At 36.7% G+C, this 20,584-nt stretch overlaps 1 protein-coding gene and 1 long non-coding RNA gene across 6 annotated transcripts in view; one reads left to right on the top strand and one right to left on the bottom strand.

The window, feature by feature from the left end:
* The window catches only part of MPP6 (membrane palmitoylated protein 6), a 56,727-nt gene that overhangs the window by 8,511 nt on the left and 27,632 nt on the right, over nt 1–20,584 (bottom strand). For 2 of the 5 annotated variants that reach the window (XM_035316272.1, XM_035316268.1), the window contains exons 2-11: nt 18,915–19,033; nt 13,871–14,023; nt 9,450–9,602; nt 8,693–8,920; nt 7,397–7,528; nt 5,298–5,397; nt 4,644–4,712; nt 3,682–3,843; nt 1,021–1,223; nt 477–605 (exon numbers count right to left, since the gene is read on the bottom strand). In XM_035316272.1, coding sequence (XP_035172163.1) covers nt 477–605; nt 1,021–1,223; nt 3,682–3,843; nt 4,644–4,712; nt 5,298–5,397; nt 7,397–7,528; nt 8,693–8,920; nt 9,450–9,602; nt 13,871–14,023; nt 18,915–19,031 — 1,446 coding nt within the window. In that variant the 5' untranslated portion in view covers nt 19,032–19,033. Of the gene's footprint in view, nt 1–476; nt 606–1,020; nt 1,224–3,681; nt 3,844–4,643; nt 4,713–5,297; nt 5,398–7,396; nt 7,529–8,692; nt 8,921–9,449; nt 9,603–13,870; nt 14,024–18,914; nt 19,037–20,584 lie in introns of those variants that run through there. The other 3 variants (XM_035316271.1, XM_035316269.1, XM_035316270.1) reach the window with 2 other exon arrangements.
* On the top strand, nt 13,259–13,872 carry LOC118161186. The gene is made up of 2 exons (XR_004747893.1): nt 13,259–13,292; nt 13,689–13,872. It is a non-coding gene; the product is annotated as an uncharacterized LOC118161186 (long non-coding RNA).

Here is a 20,584-nt window from a genome sequence, read left to right as displayed (position 1 = left end):
GTTTTTTGTTTGTTTTGCTTTTTGTTGTTTTGTTTCTGCCTTTTAAGACAGCCTGCAGTATCTTCCGTAAAGCTTACAGATTCCATTTTTAAAGTACACCCATACCATTAGAATAACCTGAACAAAACTTTTTTGTGGGGAGAGATGGGGAAGTGAAGGAAAGGCACTTATATAAAAGAGTAACTCCTACTGTCAAGTATCTACAGTTTGCTGCAAATAATCAAAGGTAGCACTTCCCAAAGAATACATTACAAGTAATTCTTGTAATCAACACTTATCTGTAAGAGGTCTATTTTTAAGAAAGAAGCAATCTGCCTTATACATAGTATTTGATTAACTTCTTAAGTAATCAGCAAAAATCTTGCCTAACTTTTCTTGAAGACTTTAATTTCAGAAAAAAAAACATCTAAAATGAAAGTTAAAAAAAGTCTAAACATCCTGTTCAAAGCAAACTAAATATAAAACAATCTGCTTACAGTGAGAAGTTTGGTTGTAATTCCAGCATCTACCACAGCCTTATGCATAGCACGCAAAGTCTCCAGCTCTGGAGCAGCAATGAACACTACATAGGGCATGAATTCTGAAGTCCTCAGTATTTTAAGGGCCTAGAAGCAATGAAAATGAAAAAAAAAGGTATGAGAAAAAGGTATGAGAACAACTCATCACAAGTCCCCATTACCTAAGGGGCACTGCAAAACCAGTCTGCTACAATGAGCAGAAGAAATACATGATAGGTGAAAATTCTTACTTCTATTTCAGAAGCTCCTCCATTGCCCTTTGAAATGCTCAACATCATTTTCCTTGGCTAAAAAGATCTACTGCTGCTCTGCAAGGCACCAATTCCATGCAGAAACTAGGTTTTTTTCCCCAATATTTCTAACTTATTCCCACTAAGTGTCATAAATGCAGAAATCCAGTTGGCAATGCTATCTTTCAACCAGGTTAAAAAACCTTCAGATATAAGGGCATGCCTCTTCTACATTATACTCCTACTTTTTGAGTGTCACATAAATGATTTACCTGTGGATTCACATCCAAGATGCAGGTCCTTCCTGTCTGAACAACTTCAAGGATAGAATCAATTTTAGTGCCATAAAGATTTCCTTCATATTCTCCATGCTCTAGGTATCTGCCAGCTTTAATATCCATCTCCATTTCAGCTCGTGACACAAATCTGTATGCTTGCCCATCCTTTTCATCATCCCTTGGCTTTCGTGAAGTAACTAAACAAAAAATATAAAACATAAGTTGAATTATCTTTTTGTACTTGGAATACAGGCAAAAGGCTGGACTGCTGCTATATCAGGGAAATTATAATATGGAATAATATGTAATTATAATTGTTCCATATAAAGATTCATTGTTCCATATACCGGTTCATTCTAGTTTACATTCCAGAACTGAGCACAGTCTTTCTCATTCTCTTTATTTCTATTCTTTCCTATATGACGTTTATCCCCAATTCTTTGTTTCCTTTGCATTACTCCATCAGACCATATACAACACTCATTCGTGCCATTTTTTTAATTATTCACTGGAAACAATTCTTTAAGTGACTTTGAAATCAAATGGAATGTTAACCCTCAAATGCCAAATTTACTACTGAAAAATCAATTGAGTACCCTTCAATATCATCCCCCCAGAAAAACAAACCACCATCACATCCTTCACTCACTCTTCAGAGTAGAATTACCTGCACTTGATATAAAGAAAAGTTAGCTCAAATACCGGAAGAAGCCCAGACACAGTAGCAAGAAACATAGCAGAGGCCAGCTGATGCTACTTTCCAGGGTAACTTACCCTTTAAAGTGAAGAAAGCTCATTGCAGAGAAATTGAAGCCCACACTTAGATATAACATTAGCAGCTAGCTTGAGTGTTGGCATGCAGTGTGCAGCACAGCCGTTATTTAAGCAAGAAAGTGAAAATTAAATTATAAAATAAAGTATCAGATTATTACCTACTTTGCTTGCCCTATCATTGTATTACCTGCCCACTATCTGCATTTAATTAGATTTCACTTTAGAATACGGATCCCTTTGGCAATACTGTGATACAAGTAGGAAACATTCCCCCCTCTCCAGGTATTCCTATCCACTTCCTTATTACAGAAAACTCAAGCCCCAAAAGCAACGATCTTCTGAAACTGAAAATAATATAAGTATTACTAGAACACCTAATCTTAGACAAGATGCTACAGATTGACTGGAAGTATAATTATTAATATAATACTTAAAAAAAAAATTCAGTTTGAAATAAACGTTAGAGAATAAGCTCTAACAGCTGACAGCCAGATGACCTGACAGTTCAGCTATGCACACTGCAGAAAAAACACAGCAACATTTGCTGGATCAGAACTCAACACCAAGGCCACACATGCAGCTATCTCAGGCATTTTCCAACAAACACATGTACGAAAACATCTTTTGTGAATAACCAGAAGTTTTCCTAATCAAAGAAACTGAGGCCAATTAAAGTTATTGATAAACCTACTTAAAATCTCAGTATAATGTGAAGAGATGCCATATACAACAAACTATACACTTCATGACGTGCAAGACGAGGATGTCAGATGGCTGGCTTGGGAAACTTAATTCATATGACTTTGTGACTTTAAAGGGCATTCAAAAGCTCTAAATACAAGCATTTTAACATTGTGCTATATTACTTAGTTGTAGCTATAGGATTTTAGAGAAATCAGTGATTCTAAAGGCTTTTTAAAGAGGAAAAAATGTTTTAAAAGTAACAAAAAGTTTCTTGAAAATTTGGCAATAAAAATCATGGTATTCCCAAGAGAAGGTTTCCTTTACAGAAATAACACTGCAAAATCAACCTTGTTATTAGTCACACTTATCAGCTCTTAGTGCACTGGCCAGTTTTAATGTTTAGAAATTCAGCAAATTAGGAAGGGAAACAAACAGAAGGGAACAGATTGTTTTTGAAATTCTGAAGGATACATAGCAAAGGAGAACAGTAATGCAGCTAGGGTTGTCTGGTCAGAGGTCAAACAGAAGGGGGACAGTTTAGAAAAAAAAAAGATCTTTTAAGTGAGCAAAAGCAACTATGTGACTGGAATGAAGGCAAGAAAACAACTGAAGATTTCAGTTAAGTGAGAAGGTTCTTCTTCTGAAATTGATAGAAAAAAAAGGTTATGGGCTTGGGTCTAGATAGAAAAAACTTCAGATTCTCACAAATGCTTCTATTTTACTGGAAGTTTGTTTCCTTTCCCTAAATTTCCAATACTGAAGTAACAATTTATAATGCCTAGGGTGCTTCTACAGATGGAAAACTAAACAGCAGACCTGAGAAACTCCATGGCTGTTGATTACAGAGACTACTAGCAACTTCCAAAATCCCCTCAAGTGTGTGGGGTGGTGACTGACACCGAGTGAACCTAGCAGATGGGCAGATACTTAATGACTGGCAGATGCACACAAAAACAGGTTTTCTGCAGCCTCAGTAATGGTTAATTGGGAGTTGCAAATATTTTCACTGTAGTCATATGATAGTCCAGTTGTATGAGAAGATGAAGAATGTTTTGTCCGTTTGTTTCCCCACTCCCTGTAATTTTTATACACTGAGAAAATTACTTTTACCATAAATCAATGGGATAAACTTTAGGTATTTTCCAGATAATAAGAAACTCAACGCATGACATTACAATAGGAGTGCTGACAACTTACATGGCACTGTAGTTCCAAACCTAGTAGGATTCAGTACTATAAACCTGTTCTTCAAGCTTCTTCGCCCCACTCCTTGGGCACCAATTAAGACCAATGTTTTCCTCTGAAAAGGAGGCATTTTGGCTACTTCCTCATAGATCTGGATTTCATGACGATCAAATTCTACATTGAGAAGCATACAAAAAATAGTTAATAGTCAGAACTGCAAGAAAAAAAAAATAAGGAGTCCTGCTATATCTAAACAGACCATTTGTGAATATAAATTGTAGTCAAAGGGCTTTAAGGCTGATATAAGCTTTCTTGCTGTAAATTGCTATGGAAATGTAACTTATTCATTGAAAACAAAGTCAGGTTACTGTCTTTCCTCCCAAGGAGAAATTTTCTAGAGGGACCAGAATGGGAAAATTGTGATAACCAGGGAATCTCAGAACGGTTGAGATTGGAAGGGACCTCTGGATGTCACCTCGTCCAATGCCCCTGCTCAGGCAGGACCACCTACAGCCTCTTACCATGTGCAGATGGCTTTTGGAAAGGTTCTCCCTTTCCAAGGAGGGAGATTCAACCACCATTCTGAGCATTCTCTCTTGACCTAGGCAGCCCAGAACTGGACACAGGACTCCAGGTGCAGCCTCACCCATGCTGAGCAGAAGAGAAGGATCACTTCCCTCAGCCTGATGCCAAAGCAGCTTTATTATTTTTTCTTTTTGTTAAAAGTTCTTCTCTGACTTCTACCTACAGAAACCTGTATTTAGCACCATCATACCTTCACTAGTTACAACTGCTTTTAAACCAAAAATCAATAAACCACTAGTTACAACTGCTTTTAAACCAAAAATCTACCTGTCATATTGAATGTATAATCAAATATTTTACTGCAAATCTTTTCAGCTTTGGATACACCAGGCCATCTGCAAGCTTAGAAGCACAAAGAACTTCAATTCATATGCAATATTAAAAAATACCTGCATTTCTTGTAGTGAGATACATCATCTTTTTCTTTTTTTTGCTGCTTATTGTTCCACAGAAAGGCCCTAGAAATAAGAATTGAGACAAACTCATTTTTGTTCTTTTTTTTTTTCCCCGAACATTTACCTTTCTGATTTACATGAACTTGTGATTAATTATGCTTACAAGGACTGTTTTCAAGAAATTACCTTTCTTTTTTTAAACCTCCATATATTCTATGGAAGGAGGTTACAGCTATTTTTACTACACATTACACAGTGTAGTAAGAATGGAACAGGAGGAAAAAGTAGTTTTCCAGGGAAATTTTCTAAAAAGCATTGGAAAAATACTTCAAAAACACTGAATTTATTAATTTTCAGTATATACTATAAAAACATATCTGGAAAAAAGTGCTAATTCTTATGGCTTTCCCACCTCATTTAGCTTTTCATCAGCAGGTGGTAAAACTGATTTATGTATCTACAAAGACCAACGCATATACTCTAGACTTTGTCCTTTAGTCAAAGCCCAAACCACACATACATAATAATTAGCATTTAGTATTATTTTAAGTATTCTCATACAGCAGTTTTCTGCTATCTGTGAATGTAGGAAAACCATAACAAATGGAGTCAGAGCAAAATATATTCCTGAAATTCCTTAAATCTCACCTGAGTTGTCCCAGTCCCTCCTAACAAAAGCCTTTCTCTTCTCTTCCAGGAATTGGCTAGGAATAAGCCCCGCACTTCCTCCTTCTTTGACATGACTAGCCTGGAAAAAAAAAAACAAAATCAAAGGTAACTTGTGAGAAGCATTTTTTTCATGTCATGATGATGACTGACTTTCACGCTGCCAGTTTCTCAATGGTGAGTAGTGATACATTTATTACTGCGACACACAAAATCAAAGTCAGATGCGGATGTTAAAAATCTGTCTTATACTAACAGTGGCTTGTCACTGAAGTATTAAAACTCAGGAAACAAATTAGATACAAGTTTTCCCATTCTATTAGTCTGCTTTTAGCCTGCTAGTCTTAATTAGCCAGCCATAAACTTTTGGCATAAAAATGTGAAATGGAATTCAATAGCTCCATCTCTCAAGTGATAAAACTCAAGACTTTGTAGTACACAGTACACTTATTTTGCATTCTCAATCTGCTCCAAACATGTTCCAGTGCAGATTATTAACTGTCATTTTATATACTGGGAATGCCATGAACACATCTAATCATGCCTTTTGCACTACTTAGCTACATATTTGAATCTTAGTAATTTCAGTATTCTTGGTAACAGAAGTTTGGCTAAGATTCTCTGTAAACTCATTTCAGGGCAGGCCCAATTCTCAGCAAGCTTAATGCATACAAACACACCATTATGAAACGTTTCACATAATCAGTTGGCCTTGTCACCTGCTTACAGGAGCTGTTTGCTTTTCAAGTTGTACACTTCTACTTATTAGTGACTAATTGATTTTTCACAGCTAGTGAATTCCTGGTAAGATTCTTGGGCACTCTAGCATTTCTAGAATGCTCAAGGAAAAACTGACTTTTTCCCCAGCAGCATAATCTGCACAGTATTACTTGCAACACATATTGGCTTAATGCATTTAATTTTTGCCATTCATCAAGGGCGTTTATGAGCACTTATTTATTTATTTCTCCTGGATTCCCACAAGTGGCAAGCTGAAGGAATTTGAAAAATAACATAGAAGACTGCACGTAAGCTAAATGTCAAGCTACTCTAGAGTTTTAGTGGTGAACTTCTGAAACAAATTAACTTGGCAGTAATAATTTTTCTGTGCTTCCTCACATTTTTATTCTCTTTTTTCTGTTATTACCGTCACTGACAAGCAACAGAATTCAGCAACAGGTGTTGATGTATATTCAAAAATTTTTGTCGCTCTTAATGAGATGAGATATATATATTGCTCTCAAGTGACGTTTGGCTCACTATTGCTTGTTACCTAGCAAAGGGTTTGAAATTTAAGGGTGGAAAGGGAAATTAGTAATGCTAAAATCTTAAGCCTAGATTGCCACTGCCACTTGCAAAGTTGAGTATCTTGGCTGAGAAAAGTGTCTTAAAGGTTCACTTGTATTTTTAAGGGCACTGATCATGTTCAGCTGTGCGTAGAGCATGTTGAAAAATAAAGACAGCATAAGCATCCGATTATGCTTCTACTGAAGGACTGAATGCAGAAATACAATCTTAAAGCAGGATGAACTGTTAATATTTCAAGCAGTGACAAACACTTGGATTATAACATGCATATTATAGCTTACAGACAGTGACCACCACTGTGAAAATAAAAGGTACATTTTCTCCAGAACAAATATTCTCACCCCTCGTCAGATCCATGGGGTTAATTTCCCTCTCTTCCCCCTCAACTCTGAGCTCACAAGAAGGGGTCTGCTTCTTCCCCAGTCACTGCCAGAAAGGGCTTAGCACAACTAACGTAGTCAACCTAACACTTCATGCTAGAAATTGTCCACTTATATCTGATTTTGGAATGTCTAGGCTTATGGTACACGAACAAAGACATATAAATAGTAGTAACAGCAAAAACACAGTGTTACATATAATTTATATATGATTGTTAATATTTTGACTTAAGATACTAATAGCTTCAAATTGGATTACACTAAATATTTGTTCTTGTATCTACTATTAAAAAGAAGAAATTCATCGTTTAAAGAGTTTATATTTAAAGAGTTTATTATTAAGGCAATTAGTGAAGCTCTTTTTTTTTCTTTTTAACTTATTTATTTACGAACCTGCCACCAATTTGGATCTTCACGGTTTACAATCTGAAGAATTTCTCCTTTAGAAAATTTCAAACCTGCTTCTTTGCATGGGATGAGGTTGTCATTATATGGATTATAATCAAAATGACACTTCACAAAAACCTGAAATGTGGAAAATTTTACAACAGTTACATGTTACAAAATACATTCTTACTAATTTACCTGTCAAAGCTAAATAGTGTCTTTATCTACAGCATAAAAATTTTGACATGATCAGATTTTCATTTCACAAGTAAAATGCAAGCTATAGGAAAAAAAACTGGCAAAGTACACCAGCTGAGAAAGGAGAAATAATCTGCAGTACAAACCTTGGCTGAAGGAGCTTAATGACAAAAATAAAAAGCCAACTGCTCAGTTTGGGCAATGCATTCATGTTTGCACTTCAGTGTGTCCAACTTTAGCATTCTGACTTTATGTTACTTAAAAATATATACATTAGTCATGGTGTAAGCACTGTCCTCAAGGTTTGTAGAATCCTAAGAATCAATTTTGCTGTTAACTCAGTGTTTGAAGGGAAACAAGAAATGTGACTGCTTAAGACTCAAATTTGATGCAGGGGAAGGAACAGTGAGTTGCATCAGTAGATTGGAAACATCTTTGCCTTTTTTCTGTCAGGAGAGCAAAGGAAGCAGCATACCTGCCTCAAACACAGCACAACAGATAGCGTTTGCTCAGTGTTAAGCATAGTCTGTTATAATCATGGGCATTAAGATCCACTGTCTGAAGGAGTCCCACAAGATGTTTCAAATGCACTAATTTAGAGCAACAAGTGATTCTGCAGTGCAGAAACTGACAGTCTACAGGAACAACAAAATCATAAGTAATAGCCACCATCCAAGTTCCTTCCTAAAGTCACAGAATTCAAGCTCATCTGTTGAATTCAGTGTGTTTCTGAATTCCACGAAAGACTACCTGGACATTGGTCGTGTTATAAACACACGCACTTCAGTGTGTGTGATTGTAGCTGGGTCATCGGAGGTCACTGGGTATTCAAAGGAAGATGCTTGGAAGCATACAGACACTTAACCATCATAGATACTAACAGTTTTTTAAGCAGACTGATTTGAGGTGTCACCTCAGTATGCTGAATAATCCCATTTCCAATGTGTACTTAAAGGCAAATACAGGTATTTAGCCCTTCTGCTAGCATTAAATGCACTTGTTTTGTGCATAAAGTATATCTAATACAAAATCTTAAAATAAACTTAGTCAGAAAATACCAAATAGAAGTTCTTTTGACAGAATTGTTAGAATTGTGCTACTGACCTGTTGAGGAATAACAGTATCTCTGTAGCTGGGGAGAATCTTCAGAGTGACACTGCCACTAATATTTTTCAGCAGTTCCTGCAGTTCTTTTGGATTGTTTCCAACTTCATGGCCATTCACCTCTTTAATAATGTCACCTACGTGCAGAAGACCTTGTCGATCTATCATTCCGCCATGGAGAATTCGTGCTATTACCAGATCGTTGTTCTCAACTCTAAACGTAACACCCTGAAAGAGGTACGTGACACCGGGTTTACCATTGTTTGAATTTCAGTTTCATTTTACCTTCATCTCAAGCAAAATTACATAGCTCTGGGATACTCTTATCTCCCCCAGTGAAAACAGACAATAATAGTTACTATGACGTACGTAAGAGTTTCTAATACACAGGTAAGTATCAAGTGACACAAAAGTGCTTTCAGACAAGGTTTTCATATGACTGAACAATGACTGTATTGTTCTTGATTACACGCAGTCCTGACATTTTGTATCAAGACCAAACAGATGTTGTGTTAGTCATTTATGCTAGCAAGTAATTCTACCTAGTGTCCGCCTGTTCACTAAGCCATAACTTCTTTGAGAGAACAGGATGGAGAACACACAAATACCTTCCTGTTTCAACCTCTCAATACCCATCCAATCACCCATTAAATTACACAACATAATAAGGGTAATAATTAAAACTTAATGCAAGAAATTAGGCACACACAAATGCTTTTCACTCACACTTAATTTAAAGACATCTTCAGTCACTTACCAGTGGTTCTCCTGCTCTTTTGTGAATTCCAAGAATACGAATAGCATCTACTGGAACAATTTGGTTGTTCACTGAAGAATTATTGACTTCTGGGCTAGAAGGAGGGGAATCGTAACATTTTGAAGCCACAATATCATGTGCTTCCAAGAGTGACTGCAAGGGAAAAGAAAAAGCCTTTTTTAAAAATCATGAAATAACCATTTGTAAAAGGGTTTAGTGCTGGAAAACCACTGAAACTACCCTTTGAGATCAGATCTTGAAACTATTATTTCATATGGAATACAGCAAAAATCAATTTTCACATTTGTATGAAATGTAAGTAACTCACATGGCCTGCTAACCCTACTGGCTTGGCAAATCTACTCTCTTTTTGTAAATATATGTGCTTCTTCTTAAGGAAGCACAGGAGAAATGTAATGAATTTGGGAGGAATATGTGAACTTCTGGGAAGAAGATGAGGAGTAGCTACAATAGCATTTCACCTAATGCAACAGTATCAAAGCAAATGCTTAAAGTAAACCACCCACTGCAAAAAGATGAAGATAACTCATCATCAGATACTTGTGTTTTATGTAATAAAGTTTTCCTCCACAGTAATTTGGAAGTAACTCTAAATTAAAGATAATTACCAGTATGTAAGAATTTCCAGCAATCTGCAGGAAACTAGGAACTAGTGCTTTCTGCTTGCATAAAGCCAAGGCAGAATTCTAGCACCAACCGAATCCAGACTGACAGAATTCACATTTGGAAAACAAGAGTTCAGACTTTATACTTCATGGTGTTTTTACCAGTGCATGTATGTAAGTACAGACCAAAAGGAGGAGATCCAAATAAATATAATCATATTTGGAAGACAATGAAATTTAGACTTGATTTCCTGGTAAGAAGGAACTTTAAGATTTAAATAAAAGATCTGTAAGGTAATATGCACAGGTAGAACAAGATAAAACTTGTGAATTAGAGAGCAGAGGCTTTCTCTCTTAAGGAGGAAAAGGGACACCCTACAGCCACCACATACCATAGCTCAAGATAAAGCATCTGTGGTACACAGTCTCTGACAGAGAGGAAGAGGAAAACAAGCAAGTAGGAGAGATGTCTATTAGGCCTACTTATCTTACTTCAAATAACATAGACAGCTTTGTTTCAAACACTGACCTGAAGAGGTATGGTCATGTTCAATTACTGACTGGTGTCAAATAAATAGCTAAAGAGAAGTCACAGAGAACAGGACATCATAGGGCCTATAATGACATGCTCATGCCAAAGGAAAGCAGGAAACAGTACTAGAAAATGGAGTAGGTGGACAGGCCTACGAATTTAACAATTTTGCTGCACGGTCTGCTCCATCCTTCTGTAAGTCACCTCTAACCTAACAGTTGTGCGACCATGTTAGCGTAGTGCTAAGCTCAACCTGCAAACCTCCAAGTGTCACTTTTGAACAGTCATTTTAAACTGCCTACCACGTAATGACCCTACTGACATATCAACTTGAGATAAGAAGGAGATACTAATTCATGGGTTCTGCCCCTGCCATTAAGACTGTAAAGACAGCTGCTTATTGTGGCTGCTCTGATACTGTGGCCATAAAGCAAATCAAATGAAATAGGAAAAACAATCATTTATTTAAATCAAGCAGCTGTCAGATGGTAGCAATTTCTAATTCTTCATCATACAAGACACATGCAATCCAGAAAACACAGATCTTCATTTGCCAATGTTTTCAAGCATCAGTTTTGGATCTTTCTACGTTTCCTAAATGAAGCCAACTAGTATCAACTATGTTTTTTGACACATTACCACAGACAAAACAAGTAGATGTACCTGTATGACACTTTCAGTTTTCTCTTTTGGTCACACGCTAGTAAAAAATCGTTCCCAAAACTCCTGGCCACAAACTACTTAATTTCTTATGTAGCCTCACACATGAGCATACTTATACAGCTTGCTGCCCTTAACAGTTATATAATTTATGGATTATAATCTGATTCACAGCCAAAAAAAGTACTAAGCAAACAGTCTGTGCCATCCTTTTCAAATTAACATGCTCCATAACACTTTTCAGTTCTTAAAAGCCTCATCCCATCATTCGCATTCTGATTCTATTTATTCGCTCAGTTTAATGGATAAGCATGAATTCATTCAACTGCTACTTAACCATCTCTTGATCACAAAATCTTTTTCCTGCTATTTCCATGATGGCTGAGTCACAGGGGGACTATCAGGGACTGTAAACTGCTGCCCATAATTATAAAATTATTTCTTTGAGACAAGCAATACCATTAATTTGGAAAACAGAGAATCAGCCCTTAAAATAGCTACACAGTAGTAACCATGAAATTTTAAGAGAGCTAAGTTCTTCATGGTGGCTTGTTGTACGCCTTTACTCAAGTGAAGACAGGAGGCAAATTACATTTTGTGTAGTTACAAGTCAAATGGAATTTTTTCTTTCTTCCTTACAGATCCCTTCTTTCAGAATTTGGAATATGTCTCCCTGGAACAAATGAGGCAGAAAGGACAGCAATTCTGTACTAATTAGTTATTTTTCTATTTCCTCTTTAGAGAGGGAGACATAGAGTTTCCCCAAGACTCAAAAAGAAAATTGTATCCACATTTTGGACTGCAAATTTTCTTAGAAGTTCTTCTAGAGTAGTCATTACTATGATATCAGTTAGATAAAAACACTTACTTGAAATTATGCAACTTTGCCCTTAATTGGTTTTAATGCCTGCCTCCAGATGGGGAACAGCAGCACAAAATTAGGGGCCAAAAAGTACACTTTAATTTTAGGCTTCCAAACTGAGTTACATCAGATCTATTTTTACAAAATCAGTAGCTAGCTGCTTTCTGGCTGTATGCAGCAGCCCATACTGCTCATTGTTTCTGCAAATGAGACTAAATGTCTCACAACAAGCACTTGGAAAATTAAAAATATAAGATTAAGCTGCTTCAGACTTCTTTTTAAGTTAACTCAGTAATTCTGACAGAGTGGAGGATAGTTTAGTTCTCAAAGGCAGCATTTAACTGTCTTAGCCATTAAGTAGACTTTTTTCTGTAGCTTCCTACCTGACTCTTTGTGTACCATCCAGTTTTGCAACAAATGAAGTAGGGAGCACTAGAAATAGCTTATTTCTCTTACATACCCATGACTCACCCAATGGCACAGTGAAAGGAGCAAGCAACCTCATTCAGAGCATGTAATAAACATGACATGAATTTTTAAAATAGGTTCCAAAAGAGAATCAGAGAGCATAACACTGTCTGATATTGATACTAAACTACTTAGAAGATCGTGTAAACAAACAAACACACAGAGAATGACTGAAATATTTTTGTATTGTAACTACCAGTTACTCCAAACTCATCCTCTCCCTGTCCAGTCCCAATTTCTAAGGGGATCTGCTTCAGATCAAAGACTGATTTGAAGTAAAGACTGATTCACCAGTATATCTCCAAACAATAGTCTTTGTCACTATGCCCTTTTGGACAAATGCAAATACAAGGGAGGCCAACATACTGTTCTTCAGATCAGGCAGACAAGCTACCAGCATTCACAACAGCTACTACATTAAAGGTTGAGGTGTTAAAGTGTTCCCTATTTCCAGCAAGCCATAATACAGTTTGACAGCATTTCCAGTGTCTGTGTTAAACAGAAATGTACCTCATTGCTAATTGCTATGTTTGTATAACATAAAATTGAAAACTTTTTTAAAAAAAAAAAAAGCTGTATGTTTTAACTTGTACACCCAACATGTTTCTATGACTCTATACCTATCTGCCAAAAGAAGCACAGTTATACTTTGCCGAAAGGATGGCAAAAGGATTGTTTACATTCTTATATAGAATGTCCAGAATCCACCAAGGATTTATAAACCCTAATCTTCAAGGGACAGTATGGAAGCTGATAATAGAATGGCAGCTATGGAAAAACACCTCCTTCTGACAAGTATATGTCAAAATTTCACGTACGTTAAGTACAGAAACAGTGAAAGGGATGCAGAGCTGTAATCTAAGTTCAGCGCAGATCACGTGGCATAAGAGAATTGAGTTCTTCACTCTGCAAACTGTACCTCTTACACAAGTACGAATGCAAAAAGCTGAACTGAAGTGCAAAACGGACTGTATCAGGAACTGAGATCACCTGGAAAAGCTGAGGATGAAGCCTTCAAGTTATCTCCAGTGTGCATGTAGAAACTACGTGTTTGTCCAAGACTTGTAATAGAAACAATACCACAAATTAAGATGTACTTGAGGTGATACCGAAGACTAAAATAATGCTCATGCTTAACCCCATGACTAGTTCTTTACCATGTGTTCAGAGTAAAATTCTACATTAAAATTGGCTACAGGTCAGTTTAATTATTAAACTTAGATCTGTATGTGTACAGTGATAGAGTGAGTAATACACAGTAAAAAGGTTGCACCTGAAAATGAGGCTCCTTCAGTATTCCAACCAATTCCGCAATATTCTCATCTTTGTTTATTAAGGGACTGATGTCTTCAAGAATTTCATTCACCAGCTCCAGATTGTTGTCACTGACAGCCTCAAGTTTAGAATCTTCTAGTCGCTCATGAGCCTGTAAGATAAAATAAATACGTAAGACTATGATGTAAGTAAGTTTCAAGTAAATAGCACTTGCAATTTATAAACCTTTTAATTATTTTTGATGCACCCTTCAACAGGACAGCAGCAACAGTTACATATAGTCTAATACATATATTTTGGTTTTATAAATTCTAAAGAATTTTGCATCCTTAACTACAGGACACAATAAAGATTACAAGCAGCACCTGTCAGATACGCTTGCCTGTCCATACTTCTTAAAACCTCCATGTTATCTATATACATCAAACAGTCCTCTCTGAACAGTAGCATGCCTCACATCTTTTCTGCTTCAGAACCTAGTGTTTGTGTATCTTCTAGAAGGACAAATAAGAAATACAGGATCTGCTCAAAAAAATATAGTCTGCATTTGAGAAACATTTACCTGAAGCTCCTCCTACTCAGACACCTCTGAATGACAAAAAAAAAAAAAAGACAGGAAAGCCTGCATAACTAAGAGAATTCTGAACAAAGTCTGCAGCCAAGAAGGCTAACAGTATGTTGGGCTGCAAAGGTAAGAGTGTTGGCAGCAGTCTGAGGAAGGTGATCCTTCCCCCCTGCTCAGCACTGGTGAGGCTGCACCTGGAGTCCTGTGTCTGTTCCTGGGCCACCCAGGTCAAGAGAGACATGGGCATGCTGGATAGAGTCCAGTGAAGGGCCGCTATAATGACAAAGAGACTAGAGCATCTCTCCTGGGAAGAAAGGCTGAGAGAGCTGGGAATGTTAAGCCTGGAGAAGGGAAGGGGTCTCACCCACGTGCAGAAATACCTGAAGGGAGGGTGCAAAGAAGAAAGAGACAGGCTCTTTCCATTGGTGCTCACTGGTAGGACAAGAGGCGATAGGGACAAACTGACACACAGGAGGATTTGAACATCAGGAAATACTTTTTCTAATGTGAGGTTGATTGAGCACTGGCATGGGCTGCTCACAATGGTGGTGGAGTCTCCTGCCTTGGAAATACTTGGAAGTTGTCAGGACTTGATCCTGGACAAGCAGCTGTAGGTGGTCCTGCTTGAGCAGGGATATTAGACAAGATGACCTCCAGAGGTCCCTTCCAAACTCAAGTGTTCTGTGATGCTGGGACTACTTTTTCATCTTTCTAGAGCTATTGCTGCAGATACGACCCTTTCCTAAACATTGCAGGCACTTAAATTCACGGAAATGTAGATTTGAGCTGCAAGAAAAACACCTCATAAATTGAAATGCTTTGCTTATTTATTATAGGCAGCACTTTATCAAAAATTAGGGACTAAGAGGAGGCCAAAAATATCTAAGACTCAATGCATTCTGAATTAAGAGTTATTTACAACCCTGTAGCAACAAGAAGTTAATTGCTGTGGCAGGTAAAAACACAAAAAAAGAACAGATTAATTTAAGACTCCTCCATATATATTTCCCATATATTTATAATTTGTATGTGCACACATCTACTTGCTTATCAGTGCTTTAAAACAGATGTTAACATCAAATTTTGCTAAATCCAATAAACTTTGTTCCCTGAAATCAACTGGGTTTTGAATCTTACTTCATATCTATAAAATGCCGTTTCTGGAGAAACAATGATCACTGGAAAGGCTAACTTAACATACAGAAAGGCATTTCAGACATTCCCCAACACCCTCAAACCAAACAACCACGATTACAACACTCATAGGGAGCTTGGCACCTACACACATCCTCCTTAGTAAAGGAATGCTATTTTGTACATAATATGTACAGTAAACAGTATTGTCTTTTACAAGTTCCCTTCTTTTACAGTAAGTAGAAACCCAAATCTATTGACTTTTAAAAGCACTCCAACTTTTGCAAGATTAGAGAATTTGGGTTACCTCCTTTCCTACTTCTTTTCTTTAAAATGTTACCACTAACAAGATGCTTAATATAAATACAAATATCCTCACCCTTCACCCCAAAATCAAGGCTATGAATATACAGCAGAACAGAAAGTTTGTTAGTCAACAGCTTCTCATCCTGTACTATGCTGGGGAGTAGCAGAATATGGAATGGTATGAATATTTAAAATAAAAAGGAATAGCAAACTTAGATATTATATTTTATTTCAGTTCATAATTTCAGAAATCTAAGTCAAATCTTCAAATTCATTAAATGTTCAGGTAATAAGGATTTTGCCTTTAACAATCTGAAATCCTAAATCCTGGACGCCATCTGTGTATAGATTACTCCTAAGATGTTTCCTTGGTCCAGGTTTGGCATATACCTGATATGCTGTAGGCTCTGCTACAAAATAATAATAATAATAAAGACAAAAAAGCACTGCATTTAGTGTGACTGCAGAATAAAGTTTTGAGGTTTGAGAGACAATTCAGGAGAATTTTAGTAAGATGATTAAGTATCAAAACTGAGTAAAATTAGTGTATATTTAAAATTCAACAACTGTTTTCAAAAAAAGCATAACAATTCTATTAGGACTGACCATAAACATCAATAAATGTCAGGAAAATGCATTTTACAATGATTTCCGTTACTTTCCCTTTCTGCTCAAAAGCCCCTTGAAACACATTTACTTAGGGACATGGTTTAGTGGTTAATATTGGTGGCAGGGGCACGGCTGGACCATGTGATCTTGGAGGTCTTTCCCAAACTTAATGATTCTATGGTTTTCTTCTATATGTAAATTGGAAAAAAGTTCATAGGTAAATACAAACTTCAACACAAAAAAACCTACCACCCACTGAAGAATGGAAAGATACAGTAAAAAAAAAGTGTGTCCCCCCCCCAAAAAAAAATAAAAAATAAAATAATAAAAAAAAACTGTAATATCCACCTTAATACCTTCATAATACCTTTATTCTAGACAGGAAAAGAGTGAAATTACTTTAATGCAACTTTAAAGGATTAACCAAACTTGGCATTGCAAAATATTGTAAGTATATAGTACCCTTATTAATTGCCTTAATATTTTAAGGACTGAAATTTTTTTGTTTTGTTTTTGTCCTTTTTGACAACAATATAATGATTAGTCTTAATGACAGACTAACTAGGTGAAAGTTTTAAACTAAAAAAGGGAAGGTTTACATTAGATACTTGGAAGAAATGTGGTGGTGGGGCACTGGAACAAGATGCACTGAAAGGCTGTGGATGCCTCATCCCTGGAAGTGTTCAAGACCAGGCTGAATGGGGCTTTGGGCAGCCTGGTCTTAGTGGGAGGTGTCCCTGCCAATGGCAGGGGGATTGGAATTAGGTCTTCAAGGTCCCTTCCAGTCCAAACTATTCTGTGATGCTATCATTCTAATCAAGGAAACTGAAAAGTCTTTGACATTTCTGGCCCTGTCTGAAATGAATGTGCACAACTAATCTGACCATCTCAGGGTCCAGCGAGAATTCACTATTCTGATAAAACTAGCTCTAATAGAAAAACAAGGTAGATACATTTTCAGAGTCAGATGTGTATGTATGAACTACGCTTCATGAAATACGTTATCGTTTTCATTCTTGTCCTTATTTAGCTCTGCTGGTTAGGACTGGGGTTTAGGGTTCAATTCTGAAATAATTACAAAAGAAAAAATGAAGTGTGGTCATGCCATATGGGCACAGTTAAACCTTTCAGCATTCTAGATAAAGCAAGTTTATAGCTAAGATCTTGTCTGTTTCCTTTACAAGCACTATTTTTTTAAACATCTGCTAGTTGTTAAATTCCCCATAATTGCAGTTGGCGATTAATGTACATATGAATGTACAAAGAATAAATGCTTTGCAATGAAAATTTTCTTCATGATAAAATTTGAAGATGAAGTATGTAACAGCTACTGAAGCTGGAAACAACCGTAAGCAAGAAAGTGTTTTAACTTACTCCAGTAAATTTAGTACACAAATTTTCCCCTCTGCAGTCATCTCACCAGCAGATGAGACACTTCCAGTATTTGTAAGTTTATTGCTATGCAACTTCTTCCACTTGTAACCCATGTTTTTGAACAGTTAAAGAGAATTGAATTCCTATATGAATTCTTATGAGATGTTTCTTTTCCAGATATTTTACTGAGCAAAATCCATGCACAACAGTTCTTTAGCTTTACAGAGTATTTCATGGCTGCCTGGAGGGCATCCCTTCAGATGTCTGTTCATATTAAAGTGATAGCTATATTTAACTGTTTTTTTTTCCCATGTAAGGAACTTCTTTTTATGAAAAATAAGAAAGAATGTAAGGGCTGTATAATATTAACTGCATCTCCTTATGATAAGCTACATTTTAATTTCAGAATCCAAACAATTTTTGTAAACATTATCTTACATATTTAGGAGTACTACCATCTAAGAATAAAATATTTGCATAATTCAAGACCACAACTAAGAATAGTCCACATCTGAACACTGCTAATCAAAGGTGCCGGTATCACTCTGAGATCTAGGAAAGGGCCTGGAGAGAATATTCACTGGGTTGACCAGAAAGCCATTTTGAGCCAAAAGACAACAAGACCTGTTTATGCCATGGGGGAAAGAAGGTTATTGCTCTCACTTTTCATCTCTAGCAAAAATGCTAGAAGTGGGAAGGCATATGGGTTTTGCACACAACAGTGGTCACAAGACTATATAAAAACCAACTACTTCTAATTCCAAGCATTTTGACGTTTTCTTCATAAATAATTTTAACACATTATTTCTGGAGTCTCTGAATTTTTCCTCTGCATCTTCCATGTAAAGATCTTACTCTTTCAATAAATCACTCTGCACAGAAATTAGATTATACCAAATATGCTACATCTGTTTTCAAGAACTCTTTCAAGTCCTTTAACAAGGATACTGTATATAAAAGCCACTGCTGATACCTCAAATCAATACTCAGTGTTCACACAACAGTAACAATTATAATATTTCCAGGTTCTACTCAGAGCAGCAAGTTGAAATACCTTAGCAAGTGATCTTACAATAGGGTTTTCCATAATTCCTTTGAGAAAAATCAGATCTATTTCTTCAGCGCCTGTTGACGTCGGCAGATCAGTGAGGTTATCCAGTACCTGCTGCATGGCTGCTGGTAAGAGGGAAAAAGAAAAAAAATAAGTAAATACTGACCAAAATAGCCTTGGTTAAATAGCAAAAACTCTGAAAAACACCACAATATTAAAATTAGAAATTTTAAGCAGCCAACTACATACTGAGAGCAAGTGGAAAGAATGGAAAACTACTTTTTTATTATTATTATAATTAGAAAGATGGAGGTATCTATCCAAATCCTTATCACAATCAACTTAAATCCAGGACCAGCATGTTCCTTTAAACATTCACTACTACTTAAAGACTGAGAAAAAAATCAACAAGTATGAACTACATTTATGATATTCATAATATAGCAAATGCAATAAAAGCAACTCATTCATGTCTGTTTTTGTCTAATCTCACTTTCAGATAAAGTTTTCAGCCCTTATACATACCACACACCTACAAGTTTTAGAACGCTTGTATAGGCAGATGCCGCTGTTATTGAAATGAACACATTTCAATTTTTTTTAACCAAAATGTGCCGGCAATGCCGCTCCTGGGGACACTTGTGTCCATCCTTGGTCTTTTCCAACATAAATGATTCTATGTCTCTATCCCTGACAGTCACTTACAACCTCCAGCTCTGACTTCCTGCACTCCAGCACTAAGTGTGAGTGGTGCAGATGCTACCACCAACCCAGCACCACCATGTGCTGCATCAGGAACTTTATCTTAGAACTTGAAATACATTGTACCTGCTCAGTGGAGGTTTTCCTGGCTATCTACAGACTCACAAAGAAAACTACATCAGCTTGGGTTGAAAGTGAGCAAGGGTGCCCACGAAAAAGCCAGTAAACCCTACCATCCCAGCTGCCTTGTCCAACAGTGTAATTTGAGGTGAATGATGAGAATTTATTGTATAACTGTGGCCTTCAACCCGTTTATTTAAGATAAAGTCGAACAAAATAGATTTTTTTTTTATGTTAGGCAGCAGGTCCAATATGTTCATGTACTGCAGAAGTCTTGTGCACTTGGACAATGCAGCAGCCCTTAGCAGGAACTTGCCAGGCTAGCTCCAAGCTTGCGGAGATCAGCATGTGTAAGCTTCGGCTAAGCACAAAAGGAGGCACCACTGAAGAAAGTTATGATGTCCTTCACAAGGCAAATGGACACTTTCTTAATCTTTTCCAACATATGATTAAACATTCTCTTCTTGTTAGTATTATCTTAGTAGTGAATAACCAATACTGTTCTTGTTTTTATCAGTATTCGTTCAAACTCCTGCAGTTATGTGGCATGCTCAGACAGACACACACAGGCCCACTAAAAAATTTTCTGCCAAGATTCCCAAGAAGCTAAAAGTATTAGAAAAACCACTGCATACTGCAGTGCTCCACATGCTGCACAGCAGTATGTATCAAGACAATCAGAAAGCCTATATGCCCCTTCTCCCACACAAGAATTTACCCTTAACTTTCCTCATGGCTTTATAATGAAAGCTATTATGAAACACAGCAAAGTAAGAGAACAAACAGCATTTCTCAACACCTACTTTCTAATTTGAATGCTTCCTAGAAAATTCCATTTCAAGGAAGTATTT

The sequence above is a fragment of the Oxyura jamaicensis genome, chromosome 2 (genome assembly GCF_011077185.1).
Source record: "Oxyura jamaicensis isolate SHBP4307 breed ruddy duck chromosome 2, BPBGC_Ojam_1.0, whole genome shotgun sequence".
NCBI classification, from domain to species: domain Eukaryota; kingdom Metazoa; phylum Chordata; class Aves; order Anseriformes; family Anatidae; genus Oxyura; species Oxyura jamaicensis.
Note: the sequence above shows the minus strand (reverse complement) of the source record. Positions and strands in the feature narration are given on the sequence as shown.